This window comes from Eucalyptus grandis, chromosome 1 (genome assembly GCF_016545825.1).
Source record: "Eucalyptus grandis isolate ANBG69807.140 chromosome 1, ASM1654582v1, whole genome shotgun sequence".
NCBI lineage: Eukaryota > Viridiplantae > Streptophyta > Magnoliopsida > Myrtales > Myrtaceae > Eucalyptus > Eucalyptus grandis.
Genome location: NC_052612.1, coordinates 2,778,392 through 2,796,536, shown reverse-complemented (window position 1 = coordinate 2,796,536; position 18,145 = coordinate 2,778,392). Strand labels below are relative to the sequence as shown.

Sequence of the window (18,145 nt, the reverse complement as noted above, 5' to 3'; positions counted from 1 at the left end):
TGGAGAACAAAAAGAATAGAAACATGTTTGATAATATTTTCGTTCTCGAAAAGATTTGGAACATAATCAAAGAAATAGAAAAAGTAGCTTTTTGTTCTCGGAAACAATTTTTTCTTTTCTCTTCTTTTCTCCTCTTTTCCCTTCTTCTTCCTTTTGGCTGGCGACCTCGCTGGAGTGTCACCGGTTCGGCGATCTTGAGCCATGGCAAGGCTCGTCGGCCCAAGCCTTGCGATGGCCACGGTGGCACTGGCTAGCCTCGCCCGGCTATCGGCACCTAGATTTGGCGAGGGCTGAGCCTCATGGTGGCCAAGCGAGGCTTCGACGAGTTCGTTGGACCTCACCCGTCGGTCACGGTAGCCGTTGCGGCTGGCCACAAAGGAGGAAAAAGGAGAGAAAAGAAAGAAAAAAAAAAGAAAAATATAATAAAAATATTTAAAAAATAAAAGAAATAAAAAAATTATACAATTTTACCAAACACATTTTTATCCCGAGAATAGAAATTTTGTGCAATTACAAAGCGCGTTTATACTCAGAAATTGTTCCGAAACAAACAAAAAAAAAAATCATTGCCGATCAAAATTGTTCTCGAGAATAGAATCATTATCAAACGCGCTTGAGTGTTACATGAACAATGGATTATTGAGACTCGTTTCGTTTGAGCTATTAAACTATTGCACTCTTCAAATAGGTATCTCAGGGCCCATGGGCTTTGAGATTATTGTTGGCCAGCAATCAATATCACCGAAGATGAGCCGAGGAGATAATCGATTCGTAATGATCAAATTTAAGAATATTTTGTAACAAAATCAAAGTCCGAAAAACTTGGAGAGACGAACCCGGGGATATTTAAAAAAATTCTAGAATCGATTATTATCCTCAAAGGAGTCCGTCATCAGTTGCTCTCCACAGAGCAGCCAACATTGGACCCTCTGCGGCGATTAAGAAAGCTCTGTCTCTTTCTCTCAAAATTTAATTTTTCAAGTAATTTCAGAGAAAGAGTACAATGCCCGCGATAAGAGATCCCTACTATGAATCTGCTCAATTCTTCAAAGTAGTCACTAATTATCTCCTAAAGACAGAATTGCAATATGGGAATTTTCTCTTGCGCGAGGAAATATGATCTCTTTCCTTTTTATTCTTTGATTCCAAGGTCGAAAGAGGGGATGCGAATGTACTTTTCTCTTCTCCCACCTCCTTTCGCCATGTCGCTATTCGTAGCATTGAGCCATCGTGAATGCTTTATCTATTCATCCTATCTAACCATCTCCTCTTTGTCCCCCACATCATATACAAGTATACTGATATGACTTGTTAGATGGCATCTAATTCATTAATAATATCAAGTGCCTTGTTAAATATGATATGACCAAGCATTTTATTAAACTAATCATGAATGAGATACTTTTTTTTTCTGTTATTTAATGCATGAGATACCTTACTTATGTTCATTCACAAAATGGTTGATTCACGATTCTTGTACATTCTTCTTGGGTTTTTCAATAGATTATTTTTTCTAACAAATAAGCAAAGAACCATCTTAACATATACATACACATTTCCCACCACTCTCTCCTAAGCAAGCTAAAATCATATTGAGAAGAGTGATAAAGTTCAAACTGAGTTAAAACATGGCATTTAGCTTCATTTTGGATTTATGGAATAAATGGAACATCTGAGGCTCCGTCATATTAAGCCTCTCACTTCAAGTCTTTCTCATTCTATTTGCACATCTTAAAAAGAAAATAGCGAATCGCCATGTCGTTTTCCTCGTGATTGGCCTATATGTTGGCTGACTAGATAGTTGTATACGGGATTGGGCTCGACGTTGGAACTTCATTGTGTAATTTGACCCCTTCTAGTTACGGCAAGAGTTCTCAATAGGTTCAGGATTGATAGTTATTTATACCGTGGATCTTGGTTGGAGCCAAATGATGGTTAGAAAGAATTTTGTTATATTTTCCTGAGGCGTCTTTCTTATTCAATAGCAGTGTTGCACCAAATTTGAATTTCAAGCATTGGACATGGCCGCATGGTAACCTAGACAAAGTATGAGGATGGAGATTTCATTCTCATTCCATTTTTGTTACGTCGTTAGGAGGGGAATGAAGATTTCGATCTCACTTCATTTTCCTTGCTGCTATACAAGATCTAGGTCGTAAATGGGTATGTAGTATTTTCCTCCACGTTATTAGTAACTCGTTTTCCTAAACACGCAGAAATTTACTTTTCCTATTTTAAGCTTTTCTTGCAGCGATTAGAATGTTTCAATTTTACAGAAAATGAAAGAATCGGCATGTCAATATTTATATATTTTGGGATATTATGAAAAGTTTAAGCTTGGGAAAGTAGCAAGGTTTTAAAAATTTAAAAGTTCAAATTTAAAGTAACTCTACACGCACCCTTAGTGCTATTTTTGTTATTAATAAATATATAACCAGATCAAGGCGTCATCAGAACCAACACCTTACCTATAAATCTCAATTCCCCCCAATCAAGAAAGTATATCAAAAAATTTCCTGCGGTGAGCCCGATTCTCAAAGTTCTCTCAAGCTTGATTTTATTCCGAGATGCTCCGAACTTGATCACTTTGAGATAATAATTCCCGTGAACTTATCGTTGGTGAAATGACTATCAGCCAATGAATACTGTCTCGTCGCGCGTAAATTTTGCACCAAGCGGGGGTCTGCTTACCCTTGAATTGACCTTACCTTGAACTTCTTTCAAAAAACTCCCTCTTCTCCGTAAGAGTCCCTCTCTCTCTTGGAAGAGCTCCATCTCTATCCATGGTGATAGTGTATTCCAAGCCCTAAATCTCCAAGCCCTAAATCTCCCAACATCAATGAATCCCAATACACCTGATGACCAAAAATTCCTCAACCTGCACACAGACCACTAAAATGGATGAACCCATCGTCACAACGTAATCTCTCCTCAATATCATCATTCGTTATCACTCATTACAACAGCCCCTTACGAGTATGGACGGAGTCTGGAATTTATGGATTTTCTGGGCAAAGAAAGGTGCGTGAAATAGAGACAGCAGTGGTATTCGAGCTCCCTTCATCCACGCTTTTTCGGCTCCACCACTCGGTATGTGTAGGATTTGAAGTGTTTCCTTTCCTCGGTAAGTCTTGGAGGATGTCCTGAATTTGCACCTGTAAAAAAAAGGTTGCAATGGAGAATGAATCAGTTAAAGAGTGCAGGTTAGCTGCACTATGTAGACAAATGGGGTAAATGTGGTCAGAGGATTTTGTAGCCAACGTGTTTGAAGAAATTCCAAAGGATAAATGGAAAACTTGTAATCTCATATTGCTAGGGAAACTATTCTCCAGGCCTAATGTAAACTTTCCGGCCTTTTTATCCACAATGAAGAAGGCTTGGAAGACTGAAAACGTAGTGTGTGAGGTAGTGCAGTCAGGCCTATTTTCGTTCACTTTCAGAGAGGAAGCTGATTTGAAAAGAGTCTTGGATACTAGCCCTTGGTGTTTCTCGGGGAACTTGCTCATTCTACAGAAACTACAACCAAAGGTACCTATTCACAGGCATGTCTTTACTCATTGTGCATTTTGGGTGCAAGTGTTGGGAATCTCGATAATTCGAATCACTAAAAAGACAATGCTGGAGGGGGTCGGGAAGATAGGCAAGGTGGTGGAACTGAAAATAGACGGCAAAGATGGCAGTCCGTGTAAAGTGGGAAGAGCGCGTGTGATGCTAGACTTATCACGCCCCCTATGGCCAGGAGCATTGGTGAATTTCAATGATGATAAAATATGAGTGGACTTTAAGTACGAGAGGCTTCCTTACTATTACTATTCATGTGGCCGAATAGGCCATTATGCCACAACCTATGAGGAAATCCCTTACGAGGAACCAACGCCGGGGGAGGAAGTAGATGGAAACTTCAGATATTGGCTGAAAGTGGAAGCAAAGCAAAATAGCCATTTCTGGAAAATGTATTATGGGGAGGAGATACCTTATGAGGAGCAAGAAATAGTTGAGGAAACTCCACCGGCTGGTACTATGAAGGTCCCGACCAATACTGATAATTATGAGAAGCAATTGGACTATCCTATGGAAGCTCAATCTTCAGAATTACTAAAGTTAAAAGGGAAAGGCATAGCTAGTGAGTCCATGGTCGTGAAAGGCAAAAGAGACACAGGTCCTCTACTTCTTCTCTCGGATTCATCATGGGCAGAAACAGTGCTGGACAGCATAGCTACAACACACAAAAAGAGCAAGAAGGGCCATATTCCCCCGGCGAGCAAGAAAATGAAGAGGGCAAAGAGTTACAATTTACAGGGGATGGATGCAAATGCGATTGATGAGACTCTGCTTCTCGAAACACTTACCCAAGTAGATAAGGGAGCGCATGAATGGGCTTTTGGTGGCTAGCCCTAATAAGCCACTGGGGGATAAATGAAAGTTTTGAGCTGGAATCGTTAGGGATTGGGGTCTGTCCTGACGGTCCAGCATCTTAGAGCCCTTGTGGCTCTTGATAGATCCGACTTGGTGTTCCTTATGGAGACAAAGAACAAAAAAATAGTGGTGGACAGAGTTAGGTAGCAACTTAAGTTCAAGGAGTCATTTATCATCGATCCAATTGGCACGGCAGGGGGACTAACAGCAATGTGGAATGAGGAATTAAAGGTGGAGGTAAAGGAACATTCAAACGAGCTGATCGATATTATATGTAGGGATCCTACTTCTGGTACCCTGATGAGAGTACCCTTTCTACATGCATCTACAAATTTCCAGAAGAGGATTTGTTTATGGCAGAAACTTTGAGCAATCCACCATATCAACTCACTACCATGGATTTGCATGGGGGATTTCAACGAGGTTCTTAATTTCTGGGAAAAGGAAGGAGGACGAGGGATGGATCATTATCGGATGGTGGCTTTTAGGGAAGTGTTGAACGACTGTGCATTAATGGATATTGAAAGTAAGGGGTGCGCCTATACATGGTCAAATAACAAAGGGGGGGAAAATCTGGTAAGAGAACGGCTTGACAAGGTGTTATGCAACATAGAATGGAGAGTGGAGTTTCCAAATGCAGAGGCTGTTGCTTTGCCAGCATTAGGTTCTGATCATAGTCCTCTTATCCTCACTCTATACCCGAATATCCTCCCAAGGAAAAAAGAGTTTCGCTTTGAGGCATATTGGTTAGAAGACCAAGAATGCAGAGATATAGTTAAAGGAGCATGGAATGACCTCCATAACACACTGGGAGATGTAGTTCAAAAATCACAAAAGGTGGCTGGTGCATTGGGAACATGGAGTAAAAGGAAATTCTCAAGCGCATATAAGCAGATTGAAATTTTAAAGAGAAGACTTACTGTGCTAACTAATAGTCTAGAAGGAGCTAAGTTCAGGGAGGAAATCAAACAAATTAAATAGCAGACTGAACAGTTATGGAGGCAGGAAGAAATGTACTTGAGTATGAGATCCCGCATAAATTGGCTAAGGTGGGGGGATAGAAATTCCAAATACTTTCATGCTACTATGGTCTAGCGGAGGGTACGGAATAGAATCACAATGCTGAAAATGGATGATGATCATTGGTGTTGGGAACCTGAAGCACTAAAGCGACACATTGGCCAGTTTTACCAATCCCTCTACACCACTGAAGGTCCTAGAAATTTTCAACCCGTCCTAGATCAATGCCCACAACTTGTCAATGTAGAAATGAATGAGTCCTTGATGAGGAGGGTAACAATGGATGAAGTAAAAGAGGCGGTTTTTCAAATGGGAGCCACTAAGGCACCTGGATCAAATGGGCTTTGTGGGCAATTTTATCATCATTATTGAACTGACATTCAGCAAGATGTATTACAGATGGTTGATAGCTTCCTCACTATAGGTACTTTCAATCCTAAACTGAATATGACACACGTTGTTCTCATTCCAAAAGTAGCAACTCCAGAACACATTACTCAATACAGACTCATTAGTTTATGTAATTTCAATTATAATGTTATTTCTAAAGTAATGGCTAACCGTCTTAAGCTATGGCTTCTGGAAATTATTGCAATAGAACAGAGTGCCTTTGTGAGTGGAAGACAAATATAGGACAATATCTTGATAGTTCAGGAGGTGCTACATCAACTACGCATTTGAAAGAGGAAAAAGAAAGTTCAAGCAATTCTTAAATTAGACATGCAAAAGGCATATGATCGAGTTGAATGGAATTTCTTATGTGAGTATATGAAGAAAATGAGATTCTGCAAGGAATGGGTCCAGTGTGTGAAACAATGCATTTCCACGGTATCTTTTAGTGTGAAAATTAATGGAGAGTCGATGCAACAGTTCCATCAATCTCGAGGCATAAGACAGGGAGATCCACTTTCACCTTACTTATTTATTATTATGGCAAATGTGCTATCTATACTAATGAGCAGGGCAATATCAGATGGAAGTCTAAGGGGAATCAAACTAAATAGGTGGTGTCCAACTCTATCTCATCTTTTATTTGCGGATGACGCCATATTTTTCTTGGATGGAACGATTCTGGAATGTCAAAACCCAGCGAATATCCTAAACCAGTATTGCTATGCATCAGGGCAGGCCATCAACTTAAACAAGTCAGGTATTTTCTTCAGCCAGAATTGTCCACTAACTCTAAAGAGAAACCTGGCAAATCAACTACGAGTCTCTATTATAGACAATACAGGCAAATACGTGGGAATTCCGTTTGACTGGGGACAATCAAAAAAGCATATGTTTGAATGGATCCTAGCAAGGGTCAACTCGAAGCTAGAGGGCTGGAAGGAGAAATTGTTGACTAAAGCAGGGAAAGAGGTACTTATCAAAACAATTGTACAAGCTCTTCCACAGTATGCAATGTCTATTTTCAAGATACCGATCTCTATTTGTAAAGCAATAGAAAAAAGAATTGCGTGCTTTTGGTGGAAACAAACTATTGACCGAAAAGGAATTCATTGGAAGAGCTGGGAATCTTTGAGAACAGGGAAGGACACCGGAGGATTGGGGTTCAAAGACTTAGTTTCTTTCAATAAGGCTATGCTGGGGAGACAAGCGTGGCGACTTGTTCAGGATCCAAATTCCCTATGGACAAAAGTTGTTAAAGATATTTATTACCCACAAGGAGAGTTTTGGCGTGCTGGTAAGGGTACTCGCTTCTCATGGGGATGTCAAAGTCTGCTGATAGGAAGGGAAGTGATTGAATCGAAGATGAGATGGCTGGTGGGTGATGGTAAGAAAATTAGAATTAGGGAAGATGTGTGGCTACCTAGAGGCCGAATCGGAGGAGGTGCAAATCTAAATGAACCAACGACTGTCGCTGAACTAATTGTACCTGAAGAAAAAGAATGGGATGTGGCGAAGCTAAAGGAAATGTTCGACGAGCAAGTTATCCACGAGATCTTTTCAATACCGCTCAACTCAAACTCATCAATGGACATAATAGTGTGGACAGGCAATAATGCGGGCTCCTATTTGGTCAAAAGTGGCTACAACAAAATATGCTCCCAGAAAAAACAGCTGAAAGAAAACCAACCATCATTGTCATATCAGCCACCCTGAGGTCTATGGACAACAATTTGGCAAACCCCACACTACCCAAAAGTGAAATTTTTCCTATGGAGCGTATGTAATAATGTGTTGCCGACAAGAGAAAATCTCTACAGGAGGAAAATGTTACCTGATCCACTTTGTCCCATTTGCCACGAAGCCCCAGAAACTCTCGAGCATCTCCTCCTCTTATATTCCTGGACGAAACGGATATGGTTAGATCCCCGCATACTATTGAATACAGCCATTGAGAAAGCCACAAGAATGGATAAATGGATCTCGGAGAACTTGTTTCACTAGAATGAGCGGAAATCAAACGCACTCCTTGCAGGTATTTTATGGTCGATATGGAAAGCAAGAAATGTATGGGTTTTCAGATCCTGTCGACTAAAACCACAACAAATCGTGGAGGAAGCAAGCTATGATCTTGAACTCTACAAAAAAATGGAGCCCCAACACCACAATGCAGAACCGAAAGGACGAGCAAGTTGGGAGAGGGGAGGAGTGGATACCACCGACAACAAGCGAGTTGAAATTGAACGTGGATGGGTCTTGGAGTTGCGCCTCAAAACAGGGCGCGGTTGTTGGGATTTGCAGAGACCATCACGAGCGCCTTGTGGGTGGATTCACTAAGAAAATCCTCGCTTCATCTGCCCTTGTAGTAGAAACCCTAGCTCTAAAGGAAGGTTTGCACTTTGTGGAGAAGACATGCACGAGTGGCCTTCAGTTCAACGAATAGGGGAGACCAAGTAAAGTAGTTCCTGTTCAGATCGTCACAGACAACTTGACAGCAGCAGAAGCCATCCTGGGCCGGGCCGAAATACCTTGGGTTGTTCAATCGGTGGTGGCAGAGTGTAAACAAAAGCTGGGTTCATTACCTGTAGTGTCCATGGGCTTCAATCTGCGAGAAATGAAGCGGGTAGCGGATTGGATCACAAAGGCTTGCCACGACGATTCCCTTGCGCCGAACTGGTTGTCGTATCCTCCTCACTGTCTTACGTCTATCTTATGTTTGGACTTGGGTAAATGTCCTCGTTTTGTTCCCAGGAAAAATAGAAAGAGACCTCTTATGACCAAAAAAAAAAAAAAAACTTCTTTCATGCAAGTAGCACCTAGTTGCGTTCAATTCAGTCTAGGACACTCTCATTACAACTATCTTGTCACATCTGGAGTGGTATTTTATCTCCAATTTTTCAATTTATGCTCGAGAATTCCCTTTCTTTCTAATTTCAAAAATTGAGGCAAAATTATGGTTTATATATATCGTGCGAAGGAGTAGCATGGAGAAAGCGTGTTTTTCTAAACAAAAATGTCCCTAGAAATTTTATGGTTTTTTTTCTACCCTTGTTACAATATCACTAAACATTTCACTTGACCAATTATGGATGCGATACTTTTCTTTTACCATGTAATACAAACGATGCCTTGCTTGTGTTTATTCATAAAATGATTGGTTTTCGATTCTTTTACTTTCTTTGAATAGATTCTTCTTACTAACAAACAAAAGATCATCTCAATATGTACATATACATTTCCCATTGTTCCTTCTATACAAACCAAAATTATATAGAGAAAAGTAGTAAAATTCAAACTTACTAAAAACAATAGCCTTTGTTTCCATTTAGGATCTATGGAACAAATGGAACATCTGAAGCTTCATCATGCTAAATTCATCATGGATGAGATACTTCTCTTCTACCATCTAATGCATGAGATACTTTACTTATGTCTATTTGTGAAATGGTTGGTTCCCGATTCTTTTACTTTCTCAGGTTTTTGAAGAGATTCTTTCTTCTAACAAATAAGCAAGGAACCATCTCGAAATGTTTATATACGTTCCCCACCATTCCTCCTATCCAAGGCGAAATTTTATAAAGGAGTGATAAAAAAATTCAGACGAAGCAAAAGCATGGCATTTAGCTTCATTTTCGATTTGTGGAACAAATGGAACATTCGAGGCATCCTCATACTGAGCCTCTCGTTTCAGGTCTTTCTCATTCTATGTGCACCCCTTAGAAAGAAAATATCAAACACCCTCATTGTTTTCTTCTTATGGTTGGCCTACTTGATGGCTGATTGGCTAGCTACATTCGGGATTGGATACATCTCTCATAGCCAAGGCAAGTCATTCGATCATGCTGCTAAAGTAGACATAGCACTTCAGGCATTCTGGACCTCATTTCTATTGTTACACCTTGGTGGTCCAGACACCATTACTGCCTTCTCTTTACAAGATAGTTCACTTTGGCAACGGCACCTGCTTAGTCTCTTCTTCCAAGTTAGTGTTTCCATCTATGTTTTTGTGCAAACATTTTCCAGTGACAAGTCATTAGTGATCCCAACGATATTGATATTTTTTGCCGGGGTCATAAAAAATGTGGAGAGGATACTTGCACTTTTTCTCTCAAGCCTCCCAATATTCAGGGTAATAGGGGCCCTAGGGAAGCAAGATGTTGCACTGTCGGAGTTAAAGAAAGAACTCGATGTTCTAGAGTGTGGACATTCTAATGAAGAAAGAGCAAAGCTTGCTGAGAGTATTGTGGTGAAGCATGCTTACTTCTTCTTTAATATCTTTAAGGCCTCCGTGGATTTTGTATGGCTACGTAAAAACCGCCATGTAAGCTGCAAATATTTTCACAAAGTTTGTGCAATAGATGCATTAAGGTTGATATCAGTCGAACTCAATTTCATGTATGAGGTGCTCCACACAAAAGCGTTGGTAATACGTTCCAAGTGGAGTTACATTTTCCGCTTCATAGCCTTCATTGAGATTACGGTGGCTTTTGTCTTGTTCCATCGCTTCAAGAAGCATCAGCTCCCCAAATTTGATGTGACAATTACCTATATCCTTCTTTTGGGAGGGATTGCTCTTGATGTGATAGCTTTGTTCATATTCGTTTTCTCCGATTGGACTATTGCCAAAATCATGCACCACAAAACAAGACCATTTGAACCAGATTCATTTCTTCTCAAGTTAATATCCGCCATGGCTGACCTGTGGAAGCCTCGACTCACCACACGTAAAGTTGAGTCTAAAGCCAATGCTACATATCAGGTCTTAGGTACACCATTTATATTTCAAAGGTGGTCAGAATCCATCTCTGCTTGCAACTTTTTCTCTGAATGTTTGACAGTGAGGTTGAAAAATATGGACAAGATGAAAGAGCTGCATAAGTTTAACAAGATGGACAAGTCGAAAAAGATGGACAAGTTGAAAAAGATGGACGAGGGCGTTCAGTGCTGGGACGTCATCATCTTTATGTTCGACGCCATCATCTTTATGTTCCATGGATTTTACAAGATATTCATCTATCTTTTCCGTCTAAGTTGCAGGACATTCATCGAAGGGGAATTACCAATCCTTATACTGATTCCCAAGCGCAGGCTCAAGAATCCCTTTATTAATAAGTTATGGACGTTTATCTTCGAGGAGGTGAGACGTAAATCTGTATATGCGCGTAATCCGATAGAGACGAGGATGGTATTTGAAGCTAGAGGTAATCTGTTTCTCCAAGGTAGACCGGAGGCAGTTGATCTTTTAGAGTTTGTCACCAAGCCTACTTACGACATCAGTGTTATATTGTGGCATATTGCTACCGAAATCTGCTATAGACAAGAGAATTTGACAAAAAGAAATGATGAAAGGGAATTCAGCAAGATCCTTTCTGACTACATGTTTTATCTTTTACTTAATCAGCCTAAACTGATGTCCCCTGTGGCAGGGAATGCCCAACTCAACATAGGAGTGTCAATAAACAATTTAGTTATATATATATATGACGAGGATGTCAAGGATTTCAAGGATGTGGAGCAGCTGTGCGAGGCACTCTACAAGGCTGTTAAAGTCGAAGTCGTGGATTGGACAGGCCCGCTCGACTCGTTCTACTCGATCGAGCTGGGGGTCGCATTGGTCCGTAAGATGGAAAGCTTCGGGGAAAGGAAGTGGAAAGTGATGAGTGGAGTATGGGTTGAGATGCTGTCATATGCGGCAGGTCATGTCAAGGAAGAGGCACATTTACAGGTGTTGAGCAAAGGTGGAGAGCTTCTTACCTTTGTTTGGCTGTTGATGACTCATTTCGGTTGTGTCTACAAACCTGAATGGGGCACCACTATGGATTATTTGTTTGACGAGGAATCGGAAACAGAGCTCAAAGATGAAAACGGAAATCAAGAGGAAGATGTTAGTACAGTGGAAGCAGAACTCGTCTAATTGATTCCGACTGAAACCTTTTCATTCGTCACCGACTTATCTCGAGTATTGCCAAAAGCCTAGCTTCACTCTCCATTCCATTCTAAAGTATTTTGTTTTATCAATAAACAGATTCAGTGATTATTATTGGACAACCAGTCAATAAATTATTCTTCTCTTCGATGACAAGAATATGCTTCTTCTTTTCCTTTTTATTTCTTTGACGCCAAATTTCAAAGGGGAGATCCGAATGTACTTTTCCTCTTTTCCCTATTTGTCAATGAAGATGATTTTTATGGTAATAGGCGTATCCGTTATTAAGGACATGACCTGAGACATTAGTCATGCCTTGTAAGTTGTATCCATTACGCCACTTGTACGCGTATAAAAATTCAACCAATTTTCCCTTTGTTGATCTTGATCACATGGATAATCCCATTTTAGATGAACTAAAGCATTAAATTATTGCTGTTTAATTTCCTGGTTTACGATTGATGGTAAGTAGTATGACAAAGGATTTCCCATAACATCAATCGGCTCATCGGAAATACAACAAAAGACACCACATAGATTACATCATTACTCCTTGGAGAATTAGATTGGAAATGGATTGTGGCCACTCATACATGTATATGTTGGGGCGCTCACCTCATCAGTGGTGAACGAGGGCGTGGAGGCCCTTGCCGGCAGCCGGTAAATTCAGAAAATTTTAAAAAATTGCAAAAATTGTCCATATTAGCTGTGTCATATTAGAAGGTTGACATCAACATTAGCAATTTTTGATTAAAATTGGCCAAATGGATTAAATTGACAAATTGTCAAAATATTTAGGGTTAAATTGGCACAATTACAATGTTTATGAATGAATTGACCGCCGTACAACAAGTTTAAGATTTTTTGGACAATTATCCCTTTTCTCATGTTCTTTTCTTTCTGTCCCTAGACATATATATTTAAAGATAGCTGCTCTTGAAAAAAAAAATTACATAATTCCATGATCATAGCATACAAAGAAAATAGGCGATTGCTATTCAATAGAAATGGAAAGTTTTCCAAAAATATGAAGCTATCCAGCGGTGTAGGTCAAAGCTTTATTTAGGCATTTAGTTGGCAAATAAAGAATAAGCTATCTGCAAAAACTTTCGAGTCGAAAAAAATTCGCGAGCCACTGAAAGGTCAAAAGCAATTTTTCATCTCTTAGATATGAACAGAGCGTCACATGCAGATGCTTCACAAAACAGAAGAGCGGCTCTTGTATTACAGATCTATCTGCTCACATGGAACATGCATGAAAAATTGGCATTCGGGGTGACCACAGCAGACGTCTGGTGTGGATCAATTCTTGACAGTAAGCTAACGACCTGCGAGAACCTGCTTCAATAGTCAAATTTCCATTTGTGCAAACACCTCAAATATACTGCAGAGGATCCAAAAGCCGATCAATCAAGAATGCAAATATCCTGCACAGAAGTGCAAGACATAGAGAGAGTGCTAGAAAATGTTGGTTGATGCCTTTCCTATCAATGAAGTTATACACGAGACTGAAGGTGAAGAAGGCATACCATCTTTTAATTTATGCGTGAAAAATCGTAACCCTTTCTTTTCGATCTGAAAAATTGGGACAGGATTGAGTTTTTTTTTTTTTTTTCCCCAAGTTTTCAATCGTGCACGAGAGGGGCATGGAGGAAGTGCTTTTCTCCTGGGTTGGAAATGCCCCAAGAAAGGGCGCAAAATGTATGCATGATGAGCACGCGAGCGTTGGCCATTATTCAATTTCACCCAGGGATGAGCTCATGGAGATAAGTGTGTCAAAGTGATCAAATTCATAAATATTTTAAAACAAAATCAAGTGTGGAGCAACTTCTGGAATCGGACCCCGCTTCAAGAGGAATTTTGGAATTTTCTCACGGTCAACAATGATCCTCGAACGAGTCCAACATTAGTTGCCCTCCACAAATTAGCCAATGTAGGACGCACTGCTACATTTCACAAAGCGCTCCTCTTTCTGAATTTTTAATTAATGAAGTATGTTTAGAGAGGGAAAAAAAATGTCCGTGATGGGAGATCTCTATTTGAAAATGCTGCAAATTTCTCTTTCCCACTGTCGAATGCCAAATTGTTTTTAGCCCAATCCTTCGAAGGAGTCACCCGTCATCATGAAAAGGAAAATGAAGGAGAATATCAAAAGGAAAACGAAGGAGAATATCATTTTGGGAATTTTTCTCTTTCGTAAGAAGAGTGTGCTTTCTCTTTCGAATTCTTTGATGCCAAACTTGAAAGGGGAGAGATGCGAATGTACTTCTCCTCTTCTCCCGCTCCTTTGCTCCGTCGCTATCGACAGCTCCAAGCCACCATGATGCCCTATCCATTCATTCTATGAAACCATCTCCTCTTTGTCCCATACAGCATTTGACCCATCAATCATGCCAATGAAGATGATTCTTATGGTAATAGGCGCATATGCTTATTAGGAAATGACTCTATGCTTTTTGTACAAGTACACTCATATGACTTGTTTAATAGTATCTAGTTCATTATTGAGAATTTCGTTAGTTGTGATATCACTATACATTTCGCTAAACTAATAATAAATAAAGTACTTTTCTTCAGCCATTTAAAACATGAGATACCTTACTTGATTTCATTTGTGGAATGATTATTTTACAATTCTTTTATTTGCTTGAGTTTTTGAATAGATTCTTTCTTCTGACAAACAAACAAGAAACCATTTTCAACATGTATACATATACACCCATTGTTCCTACTATGTGAATCGAATTATATGGAGAGGAGTGATAAAATTTAAACAAATAAGGAACCATTTCAACGTGTATGCATATACATTCCTCACTATATGTCCTATGTGAATCGCAATTATATATAGAGGAGTGATAAAGTTCAGTCTAAGCAAAAATTTGGCATTTTGCTCCAGTTCAGATATGTGGAACACATGAAACGTTCGAAATTCCGTCATATTGAACTAATTCATAGATGAGATACTTTTCTTCTGCCATTTAACGCACGATATACCTTGCTTGAGTTCATTTGCAGAATGATTAGTTAATGATTCTTTGACATTTTTTAAGTTTTTGAATGGATTCTTTCTTCCGATTGTCGACACTTGAATTTTTACCTAATAAATCAAATATGCATCTCTTGTAATAAAACATAATAAATCAATAAAAAGTAACAAAAATCGACAATAATAATAAATAAAAAGAGCCCAATTCGGCCATTTATTCGTTGGCATTGGCCCAATTCATGAAACCCAATTTGCCTCACTTAGACCCATGAAAACCCATGAAATTGAAGCCCATGGAGCCTCACATGACAAAATAACTTCTTTCTCTCCGGCCCAAAGCTTTAAATCAATTACGGAACGCATTAAAGAAAGCCTTCTCTCTCTTGCCCCTTCTCTCATCCGGATCAGTGTTCATCGAACGCAATCCGACGTCGCCGGCGAAGTCGCGCGTAGCTCTCCCAGGTTCTATTCTGTTTTCCGGCGAAGAAAGCTCGAAGACCCTGGATTTCTTTCGAGGCTTGTTCTCTGGCATCGACCACCAGCAAGCAAGCCATCTCTGACCTACGCTGTTCACTATTCTTGAGTCCTGCGGCGTCGCCCCTGTTTTGCTCTGTATCCTGATCCGGGATCTCGAAGAGTTTCATTCTTGCTCGATCATCTTTACGTCGAGGATGATCTTCATCAATGAAGTATCTAGGAACTCTATTCTTCAATGTGCTCACCTTTTGAAGCTAAAACCCAAGGTTAATTGAATATGAGCTCATGTTCTATCTTCAGATGCTCTTCGTGTTGGACAGTGACCGAGAATTTTAATTTCTGTTCGTGAAAGACTTAACTGCTATTAAAGTTCATCTGATATTCCGAACCTGATGGTGTGGTTGAGAGTCAAATTTAGCTGGACTCGGGGCCGAGATGCCTACCTTCGGCTCGATGAAACGCCCAATTTAAATCAGAGTCATTTAGTTCGTTCTCGAGCGTGTCTTCTACTTATTGATTGCTAGATGTGGTCGAGTCGTATCTGAACCTAAAACATTGATGAAATATCTTTTCCAAAGTCGAGTGGAGCCATATTGATCCTCTTGGCTAATGGGAGTTTTCTGGGTTCGTCTTTCACCTGAGGAAGACAACGAGAGAAAAATAACAAAAAATGAATAATAGAAATAATAAAAGAGGATAAAATGAATAGAAGGAATAAATAAAAATGGGGCTTGTAAGAGAAAACCGGCTTAGCTTAGTCATGTTCAGAAATGGCTTTGTGAAGTTTTAATCGAAGTAGGGCTGGTTAATGAGTCATTTAGTGTTATTATGTGCATTGTTGCTATGTGATTGTATATGGAAGGTATTATGTTATATTTTTGTCACCCATATATCAATGGTGATAATGCCTCGTGTGTCAGGATACCTCATGGTTCAGGATGTCTCGTGAATCAAGATGAATTGGCAATGACAAGTATGAAATATATTATACACACGCTCACCTACGTATATTGGTGATCTAATGTGTGGTATTTGCGCATAATGAGATTTATATGTTCATCTATGTGCATTCGAGTATTGAATTGTATATAACTCATGACATTTATTGCACACATGGATATAGTCATTTATGTGTGGCGGCGGCATGCAATTTATGTCCTAAAAGTATTGAAATGAAGTTTGAGGAAAAGCTTTGGGGAGAAAGAGATCGGATTTTCAAGGGTCAAGTGAATGGAGTTTTGGGATTCCACGGGCCTGTGTGCATAATAGATTTGAGGAATGAATATCGATAAAAGCTCATTGCAGCTACTATGGAGCTCTTGTTGAGGAAAAATGAATTGGTTCCTATGTACATATGAATTGGATTGTCTCATTTGTAGCGGACAACCTCTTAGATATCCTGCTTAGATAATCAAGATAAACGAGAGAGTAATTGATGTAGAGAAGCCAGTACATATTTTAGATCAAAAGGAACAAGTTAGTAAGACTATTCCTTTAATCAAAGTCTTGTGGCAATATCATGATTTTGAGAAAATGTAGTGGAAAGCGAAAATGAAATGAAATACAAATATTAATAGTTCTCTAATTGAAAAGGTAAATTTAAATTTTGAGGGTGGATTTTCTTTTAGGGAGATAGAGCTGTGAGATGCTGAAATTTATTCATTTCCTAATATTATTTTGGAGATTAAGATGATAGATGGTTTGCACGAATTATTTGATAACACTATTGATACATAAATTTTCGCGCGAATACTTCTCATGCATTTCATAAGAAAATTAGGAATTGGTTTCTACATAGAAATTTTTCTACATTAGAAATTTTCATTCAGCACATATGCATCGAATGTTGACTTAGGCGAGATCGTGGCCGAACCAAATCGTACCCTCTTCTTGCTCATTTTGTGAGATATGGACCTCGCGTGGGGCATCATCTGTACAAGTCTAGATTTGAGATTACAAAACCCAAAGTATAAGAAAAGGGCAGAGACGTTGGGTCCAACGGGATAAAAAGCAAAACCAAGAAAGCAGAGATAAGAAATGGAAGAAAACGAGAGCAGGGAATGGGGGCGCTTGGTGGGGTGCATGGGCAGGCTGACAAAAGTGTAGATGAAAACGGGGAAAGAGAGAAATTAAAGAGGGGCTTCCATGTATGTGGAAAAAACAGGGGAGAAATGTAGAAGATAGCTATAGCTTGTGTAATCCTCATGCCAGCCACCACCGCGACCAGCTAGCCGTCGCGCCTCCATAGCTCAGCCGTACCATAGCCCCACACGCCCTGCCAATCTTCCTTGCCCGTCCGCCAGCCGGCCTCGCTTTTGGAAAAGAAATTCCCTGATCCTCAACCGAACTAGATTTGATTATTGAGTCGCCTAAATTGGAATTATTGAAATCTAACGTGATTTTCCTGAGATTTTTAGGCATAATCCCGATTAGGAAATTTTCCCGTCTTGAGTCGTGCGTTATATTGCTATTTGATCTTTCTTTAAGGCTTAAGTTCGGATCTCGAAATGGTTGTTTCCTATTTTGAGCTCAATGAATAGTTTGTTATGGGTTTAATATATTGCATGTCCTTGATCTAGTAAATATTCCTATTAAAAATACAAAAAAAAAAAATTGCATTACATGTTAGGATAAACTATTTTCCTAGTCTGGAATTGCTCCTCTGGGAGTCATGTAGCAACTAGGAAATTTCCTAATTTAGAATAGGGTTTAATCTTAAATTATTTTTTCATTTGAATTAGATAATCACATATTTTAGGTTGTCTTCTGCTTTAGTCTAAAAGCAAATCATGAAAAATATCATATAGAATCAGTTTCATCTATTGATATCTCATCATTGCCACGTCATCGTTGCCATTGTAATTTTCACATTGAAGAAATTGATAATTTATGAATTACATTATATATTGAGTATTGTTATCGTACAA

General features: G+C 39.4%; 1 protein-coding gene across 1 annotated transcript; it reads left to right on the top strand.

Moving 5' to 3' along the window:
* Positions 1-9,439: 9,439 nt before the first annotated feature.
* On the top strand, positions 9,440-11,740 carry LOC104450714. Its single transcript, XM_010065392.2, has one exon. The coding sequence runs from the start codon at positions 9,440-9,442 to the stop codon at positions 11,738-11,740; it is 2,301 nt and encodes a 766-aa protein (XP_010063694.2).
* Positions 11,741-18,145: the final 6,405 nt, after the last annotated feature.